Source organism: Myotis brandtii, unplaced genomic scaffold (assembly GCF_000412655.1).
Source record: "Myotis brandtii unplaced genomic scaffold, ASM41265v1 scaffold237, whole genome shotgun sequence".
NCBI classification, from domain to species: Eukaryota; Metazoa; Chordata; class Mammalia; order Chiroptera; family Vespertilionidae; genus Myotis; species Myotis brandtii.
In genome coordinates this window covers 5,588,277-5,598,887 of record NW_005358943.1, presented here as the reverse complement: position 1 = coordinate 5,598,887, position 10,611 = coordinate 5,588,277, and the positions used below count along the sequence as shown (strand labels likewise).

Genomic DNA, 10,611 nt, shown 5'->3' with positions numbered 1-10,611 from the left:
TGAGCTGCTGCGATGGCGAATGTCAGCGCGCGCGCCGCCGCCTCCAGGGAAGGGTTGTGAGGGAGCATCCTTTCCCGAGCGTCTCCAGCTCCTTCTCTCCTGGGTTGCACCTGGGCGGGGGCGGGGATGGGGAGCGGCCGAGGACTTGTGACCCTCTGGAGCAGCCTCCCCACCTAATGACAGGTCTTTAACCTCCGAGTTTACAGAAGAGGAAAATGAGAGTTATTCGGCTGAATCGACTTGTCCAAAGTCGCTAAGCGGTATTGGAAAAACCTGAGCTGGAATGCCGGGGGTCTTTTAACGCTAGATCCCGGGCTTTTGATTCCACTTGGTCAGCCTCTGGCTGCCCAGGCTGAGCGTTTATAGGAGGGAGATGATTTGGCGCCTGCAAGTTGCAGATAATGTATGGGATATTCTTTAAAGAGGCACTGGTGGTGAGGACAACTTCCAGAGCTAATTCAGTACTTTGGGCAGCAGCAGCTCCAAGTTTTTGTTTGTTGTTTTGTTTTTCACCCCCAGAACGGAACTGTGCTGCTAGAAACTCGCTACTTTAGTAAATGTCTATTTAATTCTGCCCCAATAAAATTTAAACGTTAAGACTTCAAAATTTTTATGATTCCACCTAAATAAATTTTAAACATTAAGCTATACACATTTGTTTGCTGTTAACTTAAGGGTTTAGGGGGAAAAGCAGTTGCTTTCCCTGGCATCCTGAGAAGGGCTAGTTGTGTATCTGGTGGATATCCAGCATAAGGTGCAGGGGTGGGGGTTGCAGGGTCAAGGAGCTTGCAGCCTGCTACACTGAGCCTTGGATGACTGCGTTGGGTATGGATTTGATATGAATTTGCATTTCTGTCTCCAGACTTCATGATCTAAGACATTTCTTTTCACATGGGCTCATTAGAACATTGGAAGGAGCATTGATAATATCTATTTTGGAATGTGTATGTAACATTGAAGGGGGGCATGTCTCTATACCTGCAGGATTAATTAACTTTGAAGAGAGAAGCCTTATGTATCCTTAGTGTAGTATGATATTCTCCTGAGGGAGGTAATGAGATGGTCAGACATATTTAGCTTTATTTCTTTTTTTCTTTTAGTTTCCAGCATAGGTAATAGTTATTCTCTGAGGATAGGAATGCAAGAAAATCTTGCATTCAAAACTCTTGAGCTCTTCTGCATTCTCACATCTTGAGGCGGTGGCATTTCTACTCCCTGGAGTATTCAGTTTCAGTAAATTGGTCATCTGATAGGGTAGAGAAAACACAGTCTGGTACTTGGGCCTATGTTTGCACAGCAGCTTGCCCTGAGCAGTCAAGTATTTTGATACTTTTTTAGGCCCAGATACAATAGTCATATATTCTTTTATGTGATATGGGTGGGTTTTTTTTTCAGCTTGTACTTTAGCTTAGCTCCCTCTTGCTGTTTCTCCCTTCCACCCCAAATACATTTTTTTTCTTTTATATTAGGTAAAAGTTGCTTTCCATTAGCTCTTTTTGGATGCACTGTAGTTCTTTGGCCTAGGGGTTACTGTCATGTTACCTTTGTTAACTTACTATTTTTTTTTAAAGGGGCAGAAGTGGCGTATAACATTATTTTTAGGTGTATAGTGGGGCCTTGACTTACGAGTTTAATTCGTTCCGTGATGGAGCTCGTAACTCAAATTACTCGTATGTCAAATCAAAAAGTGAACGAGTGAGACACGTGATGCTGGGCTGATGTTGTGGCGTTCACTGTGACGTTCGCTGCGCCAACTAGCGGTGGGGTATCTGAAGCTGGCTCGTAACCCGAATTTTAGCTCGCAACTCAAAGCAAAAAATCGGCCGAGAGACGGCTCGTATCTCAAAAAACTCGTTAGTCGGGACACTCGTAAGTCAAGGCCCCACTGTATAACGTAATGATTCAGGATTTGTATATATTGTGAAATGATCACCACAATGGTGTCCTTCCTATTTTTACATGTAAGGAAGCTGAATAGAATGGAGACTAAGAGCATGAGACAGGCTTGGATTTAAATCCGGTCTTTACCAGATTAGTTACTTAATCTCTTCAAGCTTCAGTTTCTTCATGTGTAATAATAATATTTTTATGAAACACTCACTGTATTCCACACACTCACTACATACTGACCTCATGGGGTTATTTGGCAAAGTATAAGAGATGAATATACTTGAGAAGTTTGTTAACCTTCGACACATGTTGGTTATTCAATAAGGGTTAGCTGTTATTATCATCATAAGCACCATGGTCTTTTATGAATGTGATACTTGAAGGAAGGCCCGATGTAATCGTGAGGTAATGACAGATATCCTCATCCTCGTGAAGAAAAAGCAGCCATGTTTCACAGCCTCAAAACCTTCCACTAAGCTCAAGATAGATGTTTGGCTCACATGCATAGAATGAGGTTAATCAATAACAGAAGGACAATGTGACATTCATAAAGCAGCCTGTGGGACAATTACCTCTTAAGTATATATTTTCTTAGTTCATTTTAAAGTTTGAAGGTCAAACACTAAAGGGAAGATCAGAGCATAATGTTACTGTAGTGATTTGTTTTATTATGTATAACTTAGAACGATTATGTACCCTGGATCAACTAATCCATGATATGAATTATTTACCTTTCATTGCAGTAGAGTCTATGTAAAGTATAGACTCAAGAATAGTATATATTATAGTATATTTTCCTGGAACCTTTGTGGTTGGTATAGTTGCATCTCTTTGCTGTTTATGTTTTCCTCCATACCATTTTGGGAATGGTTATGTAACCAGCATCCTCAGCCTTCGTACGGGGAAAAGTGATAGCTATGGAAAATCAGTGTCTTCCTTATTCTTTGAAAACCTTCTATTGGTTTGAAACATATGGGTGATAACTGAAATCATCAGAGAAGAGAGTGCTAAAGTACCCTGAGCTTAGAAGCATGGTTTTGATGTTATCTTCTCAACCCGAAGAGTTGATGTTTATACACCCATGCTGTCTTTCTGTGAAACATAGAAAAAATATTTACTTGGGAGTTCTTAAACCAAAGCTTGCAGTCCATAATAATTAAGCTGAGGTTTGTCTTTGAACTACCTGGAAAAATATGTACTGTTAATACTGTAAAAGTAAATATTTATCTTAAGGGTTTGGACAAGAATGGGTCCTATTTTCTATGATCTTTAAGAGAAAGACACAAGAGTAAGATAGCCTGAGTTCTTGCATGCTTGCCTTTATAATTCAGAAACGTCATGTCTGGATAAAAGTTCTTGCATTGCACACCCATGTTTTTTCTCTCAGAACTTTTTACATATTGTGGCATGACCTTTTAGGAATGTATGTTATTGTGGAGAAGTCAGCTTGATATTTGTTCCCATTATTAGTGACTTGATTCTTTTTCCTTTGGCCTGGTTGCTCATATGATTCTTTGTCCTTGAAGTTCAATGCCTTTACTAGGATATGTTTCAATGTTGATTATTCTGTAAGAGTTTTCTTTTTTTAAAATAGATTTGTATTGATTTCAGAGAGGAAGGAAGAGGGAGAGAGAGATAGAAACATCAATGATGAGAGAGAATCATTGATTGGCTATCTTATGCATGTCCCCCACACTGGGGATGGAGCCTGCAACCCGGGCATGCCCTGACCGGATATGGAATCATGACCTCCTGGTTCATAGGTTGAAGTTCAACCACTGAGCCATGCCGGCAGGACTGTATCAGTTTTTCTTGGGACTCATTTTATCCTTTATTCTGCAGTTTTAGGTTTTGCTTTATTGCAGAAACTTTTTTTTGTATATTTTTAAAGTACTGTTTTTGTTTCCATTTTCTTTTCTGTTCTCTTCTTCAGTTATGCATATATTGGATCACCTTTGTTTTCTATAGTCATACCTTTCTTTCTAGTTTTCTTAAAAAATATTTTCATTGATTTTTTAGAGAGAGAGAGAGGAAGGGAGAGGGGGAGAGAAACATCTACATGAAAGCAAAACATTGATTGGCTGCCTACTGCACACTCCCTACATGTGCTGACAGCCTGCTTCTTGTGAAGATAGAAACCACAATTCCACTTTCTGTTTCTGTGACTTTGACTACATTACATGTAATCATACAGTATTTGTCTTTTTGTGACTGGATTATTTCACTTAGCATAATGTACTGAAGATCCATTGTGTCAGAATTTCCTTACTTTTTAAGGCTGAATAATACCCATTTTTGTATATAGCACATTTTAAAGATCCTATTAGGTATATTCATTTAGTTAAAAGGAGCACTTAAAAATATTAGGGTTAATATTATTACAACAACCTGTGGTCCTGTTTGTAAATTATTATCAAGTTACCTGAGATGGTTAGGTCATGAAATGCCCTAATTAATGAAATAACTTGGCTCATAGAATCCTATATAATAAAGAGCTAATTTGCTAATTAGACCAAACAGCAGAATGACTGTCCAGATGACTGTCTGGACGACCTTCCGGACGAAGCCAGGGTTGCGAGGGCCGAAACCCTTGCACGAATTTCATACATCGGGCCTCTAGTAGATATATAAACTAGATGAGATTAGCTTGAACCTGTAGTGACTCTATGGCATATCCTGAAGTACTATTCTGAATGAAATTTCTAAAAAATGTTTTTTAAAAATAATTTATGCCTTTAAAATCAAATATAATATTTATCAGACAAAATGAATAGGTTTGAAGGTGAAAATATATAGAAATTTGTAGCTAACAGAATGCTAGATTACTCAGTATTTTCTGTGTGTGTGTGTGTGTTTTTTCAAAATACTTAATGTTATAAAATTATTCTGTGGAATGTTCATTTTTTTTGAATGTTCATTTTTTAATCAAACATTTATTGACACTCTATATACCAAACACTAAACTTTACACTAAAGACTTTACTTCCCATATGGGTCTCCATATAGTGTTTTATTGCTTCATTTCACATCTTGAGCAAACTGAGACGTAATGTATGAAGTGACATCAAGATCACAGTGACCAGAGACAGAGATTAGGATCGAGGATTTGTCTTTTTCCCTTTTTAATTAGATTTTTTTATATTTCTTCTTAACAAAAGATTTAAAGTAGCATTTACATTAGTAACAGCTTACCAGGTAATTTCCAAAACAGAAACTTTTTCTTGTTTTTTACTTGGTTATAACAAGAAATAAAGGCATAAAATCATCCAGTCATTGGCAGTGAGGGCAGCAAGGGGTGGCTTGCAAGGAGGTGTGCTTAAGCCCTCCTGTAATTTCTGCCTCTTTACCACCTCCAAATAGACATAAGGTTGAAGTAAAAACAGGTGCTTGTTGTGTAAACCAGTTTCAAGACAAGTCCTCTACTTCTGTGTTCCTGCTTCCTCCTGGAATATGTGCTCAGAATAGCATTTTTAGAGATAATCACTATTTACTGAAACATGTACTGAAAGGCATTGGGATCCCAGTGAATTTCCAGTGAAACATCTCCAGGTGGCATTTAATGTTCAACTTTCTAAATTGTTTCATAGAAACAATTAGGAAGCCACAAATAATGGACTATGAGAAGCAAGGTATAGAGAATCATTATTCTAAAAGTGTAGGGAAGTCCCAGGAAAGATCAGAACATCACATATCTAAGAACATCAAAGAAAATAATCATATTAGGCCTATGGAAGGTTGATGATATAAGAGCCATGGTTTTTTTCATTAGTGAGATTGAAACAAATTAAGAGAGTTTAAAACAACAACAACAACAAAAACCTAAAAAGGTATTTGAAATTTCCTTTTTCCATTTCTTTTCCAGTTTCTTAAACTCCTGAAAGCAGTGATTCTAGAACAGCGGTTCTCAACGTGTGGGTTGCGACCCCTTTGGCGGTCGAACGACCCTTTCACAGGGGTCGCCTAAGACCATCCTGCATATCAGATATTTACATTACGGTTCATAACAGTAGCAACATTACAGTTATGAAGTAGCAACGAAAATAATTTTATGATTGGGTCACAACATGAGGAACTATATTTAAAGGGCCAGAAGGTTGAGAACCACTGTTCTAGAACCCTGTGATTTCTCCCCTCCCCCATCCTTTCCTCCATGCTGATGTCTGTTTTGCAGAGCCATGACGGTCCAAGGTTGTAAATCTAGATTTGTGTCAGTTTGCTTAGTTCTGTGTGTTTGCAGTTGCCATGCACTTGGTGAGGGTTTCTCCTTCCTTGTTCCCTGTGAAGCCCTCTCTTTCTGTCTTTTCAGGGAAGAAGAGCCCCGACCTAGGGGAGTATGATCCCCTCACACAGGCCGACAGTGATGAGAGTGAAGACGATCTTGTGCTGGACTTGCAGCAGAAGAACGGAGGGGTCAAGAATGGGAAGAGTGCACTGGGAGAAGCCCCAGAGCCTGACTCAGATGCCGAGGTGGCAGGGGCTGCAAAGCCACATATTTCGGAGGGCCCCACAGAGGGGTACCCCTCGGAGCCCCTTGGAGGCCTGGAGCAGAAGACAACCTCTTCCATCGTGTCCTATGTGCGCACATCTGTGTTTCTGCTGACCTTGGTGATCTCGATGGTCCTGGTGCTCGTATGTGCGTTCCTGATCCCCTGTCCCCCCAGAGATCTGCACAGCACTTGGAGCCGCCACTTGGGCCCCCAGGGAGGTGAGTTGCAGGATTTTTATCCCTAATTCTGTAAAGCGTCTGATTACATTGAAAATTTCCTCCAAGTCTTTAATGTGTGTCATATAGCATTTCTCCCCCTGTGTGCAGAGCTGCCTTTAGGAGGTTAAGATTTGAAGCAAAACCAAAAGATGGATTGATACAGCTCAAAAAACTTGGGAAGATCACTGCTTTGTTGTGTTTCTGTTGGCGTTGTATTTTTTAAACTTTGTATTTTTCAATTACAATTTACTTTTAATATTATTTTGTATTGGTTTTAGGTGTACAGTATAGTGGTTAGGCAGTCATATACTTTATAAAGTGTTCTCCCCAATATTTCTAGTACCCACCTGGCACCATACATAGTTATTACAATATTATTGACTCTATTCCCTATGCTGTACTTTACATCCCTGTGACTATTTTGGACTACCAATTTGTACTTCTTAATACAATGGAATATTACTTGGCCATAAAAAAGAATGAAAGCTTACCATTTGCAACAGCATGGGCCTACAGGGTATTATGCTCAGTGAAATAAGTCAGTCAGGGAAAGACAAATGCCATGTGATTTCACTTGGACTCTAAAGCACAAAATAAATGAACAAAAAAAAAAATTGAAACAGACTCATAGACACAGAGAGGGGCCTGGTGATTGCCAGAGGGGAGGGGGCAGGGTGGAAGAGGTGTTGGCCTTGATCTTAATTAGATGTAGATAGGACAGAGCATTGGCTTGCTGGGTTCCTGCTATGCAGCCAACACTGTCCAGGGGAGAGCAAAGCTGCAGGAAGGACGATTTAAAGAGAAAAATAAGGCTCAAGGCCTGGCCAGACCTTCCAGAGTCTTCTCGTATTTGCTTTACGGATAATGCCCAGGGATTTTAGCTGTGTTCAGTGAGAGGAACAGGCAGAATTGTGTCTACTCTCTCTTATCTAGGGACTGAAAGTCTGCCTGGTTTATATGAAGTGCTGGCACTATGTATCCCTTTCTTTTTTTAACTGGTTTGTGGTAAGTTGCTAAGGATTTTTTTTTTTTTAATGTGTTTATCAGGTGGGGACCTGTCTCCATTGCAGTTAGCCGATGTGAATGGAGATGGCCTGCGGGATGTGCTTCTCTCCTTTGTAACTTCAAGGAATGGCAGTGCCGTCGGTAAGAGACTGTTAATTTTAGAGGCTGCTCCAGGAGAAGCTCAGTGATTGGACCCATGTGAGCGAAGAGAAAGCTTCTCCCAAGGGGCCGTGTAGAAAAGGGCCCGCTCTGAATAGGAAGGCACCACGAGCTGTCACACAAGATAACCCCCAGCAGGAAGTTCCCGCTTCTAAATACCACTCAGTCATGGAACCATAGAGCTCTGCAGCTGGAAGGAACTCTTCGTGGTCACCAGTCCAGGGAGGAAGCTGAGGCCAGAGAGGAAGCGACTTGCCCACGTGCCTGCAGTGCTCAGCATTAGTACTGAGGTTTCTTGAGTTTTCTCCCAATCCATTTTCCATTGCCTCTTAGGTTACAGTAAATGTTGACTCTCCTACCTTCCCATCCCGGCAGAAAGCTTTTGTTCACATACTAATATATCACACTTACATCTTGCCTAGGAGTTTTCCTTTTACTCCTGTTTACTCCCTTTGTCTCTGTTCTCCATTCTGCTTTCTGCTTGGGGAGGATTATGCATGGAATATGTCAGCGTCTCCCTTGCCTGTGGAATTCCAGTTGGGTTTGGCCAATGGGGAACATGGGGAAGAAATTGGAATGAGAGGGAGGGAGGGAGGGGGAGAGAGAGAGAGAGAGAAAATGAATGAATATGATCCTCCCTGACGGATTACCTTAGCCTGGCTACATCCTTGATCACAGGTTGCAGCTCCTGTCAAGGTGGTCCTCTTACAGGACTTGCTTTTTCTCGGTTCCAGTAATCACTTTCTCCACTGTCCCTCTGGGCCTGGGAGCAGTAACAGTTCTGAGGGCTTTACTATTCCTGGTGGTTTTCTTATACCCTGACCACATCTTGTCTCTTTAGTAAACCTTTCACAACCTACCCTAATTGAGTGTCTGTTTCCTGGGACCCCAGCTGTTACACAGATCAACTGCAGAAGAAAGAAAAAAAGTGTTGGGTTTTCAGCATAGGTCCACGGGAGCTTTGGCTTGTCTCGCGGCCTCTGTTAAAGGGGTTTAGAACTATAGTCTGTGAGCTGATAGAGGAACTCAAGTTTGAGGTTGAGGATGCACTAGTAACTACTCTTGAATCATCCAGGCCCTGGAATAAACATCCAAGTCTATTCTAGAAAATTCTAGGCTATGTGCCCCTCTTATAAGAAATACCTTTTTGAGGCTTGTTCATTAAGTAGAAGCCATTTGGGGATAGATCTGTTACAGAGAGAACCTCCAGGCAAAAAGCTGACTATGTGATTGAACCTGAGTTATATTTTTTTTCCTGCCTATGACTCATTAGCTAGCCTTTGAAGTAAAACTTTTCCCCCACCCACGCTTAGATATAGAGATTTCTTTTTCGTCATTTGTTATTTGTATGGTTTGCTACATATCAGGATTCATAGTGACAAGGTCATAGGTTTAAGTTGGATACAATACAAACTAGCCTGATTTGGCCATAGATTGTAAAATTAATAACATCACTAACGTATGTGCTATGACCATATGAAGTCTATAACATATATGATGGATGAATTTATCCCTCATCTCAGTCCCATGAGGTAGACAATATAATTATTCCCTGTTTGCAGATGAGGAAACTGAGGCATAGTGAAGCTAAGGAACTTGCCCAGTGTCTCCCAGCCGGTAATGGCAGAGCTGGGATCCAAATCTTGGGAGTCTGGCTATGGAGTTCATGTTTTTTGACCCTTATGTCAAACTGCTGCCCTTAACCCCAGACAGTGGGTTCAAAGCTCTGTGCCCCTGAACATAAGAAGGATTGCATTTTTGTTTGTTCTGTTGTCCATCCATTCATTCAGTGACTACGTATTGAATGTCTGCTGTGTACCTTAAGCAGAGCTGTGCTGGTTATATTGATCTAAACAAAGTGAGTGTGGTCTTTGCCTGAGGGAGTCATGGACTAATGGGGAAGGGATAACCCATCACCAACCAGAAAAAGATGTCAGAGAATTGATGTAGAGTCACTGGGCCCCTTAGGGGGAAGGGCAGTATGTCAGAGCATCCATGAGAAGTCAGGCTGTTAACATTTATCACCATGACTTGTCATGTGTGCCACTGCTTCTGGCAACCACGGCTGAAACTGTGAGCTACAGTTTGACTCTTGTTTTCAGCTTGTGATTTTAATTAGCACTGAGGAATAGGGGCCACAAAGCTGTATTAGTTGTTGCTGTATCAGTTGTTGCTGGAGGTGGAAAGTGTGTGAGATGGGTCAGTACTGAAAGTGAATGTAAAACTGGCACCAGAGAAAGTTACTATTCTGCTTTTGATTGACATAAAGGATTATTTATTAAAGAGGTGAGCTACTCCAGTCCTTTACCAGCTATCCTTGGACCTAGGTATTAAATTTTCCCAGGTAGTATTCTTTACTGATTGGGGCCAAATCAGCTGATTCCAATGAACTCTAGGCCAGGAATACCTACCTCCTGATTGTTGTTAAGTGCAATCTTAAGGTTTTTTAAAGAAAATATATATATTTTTGCCCCCAGAGAGCATTTGCTAGTAATAATTAGAATTCAGGTATTTTGCTCCCTGCTCTGCAGATAGTCTAGTCTAGTAGCCTCATTTTTCTGAGCATACTTTTCCCTCCCAGTTTGGTTTTTTATTGTTGTTGTTGTTCTCAACTTTTTCATATTCTCAATTTTTTTTTGTTCCTGTCTTTATTCAGACAACAATTGGTTGCCATGTACCAGTATTTTTTAAGGTACTGGAGGTACAGAAATTAGTGCAATAGCCTTTATCCTTAAGGATGTCAGTATTTTGTTGGGCTCAGGTGACAGGCATGGGAGCAAAGGTGTTGGGGGAGGTGCAAGCGTGGAGTTGCATAAGGCAGCCTGGAGGCGGTCCAGGGCTCTTGTCCTGGA

The 10,611-nt window shown here is 40.8% G+C and overlaps 1 protein-coding gene across 1 annotated transcript in view; it reads left to right on the top strand.

Annotated features, from left to right (window-relative positions):
- FAM234B (family with sequence similarity 234, member B) overlaps window positions 1-10,611 on the top strand; it is a 26,783-nt gene that overhangs the window by 560 nt on the left and 15,612 nt on the right. The window contains exons 2-3 of the mRNA XM_005866828.2: window positions 6,197-6,595; window positions 7,643-7,784. Of these exons, the coding sequence (XP_005866890.1) occupies window positions 6,197-6,595; window positions 7,643-7,784 (541 nt within the window). The remainder of the gene's footprint in view (window positions 1-6,196; window positions 6,596-7,642; window positions 7,785-10,611) is intronic.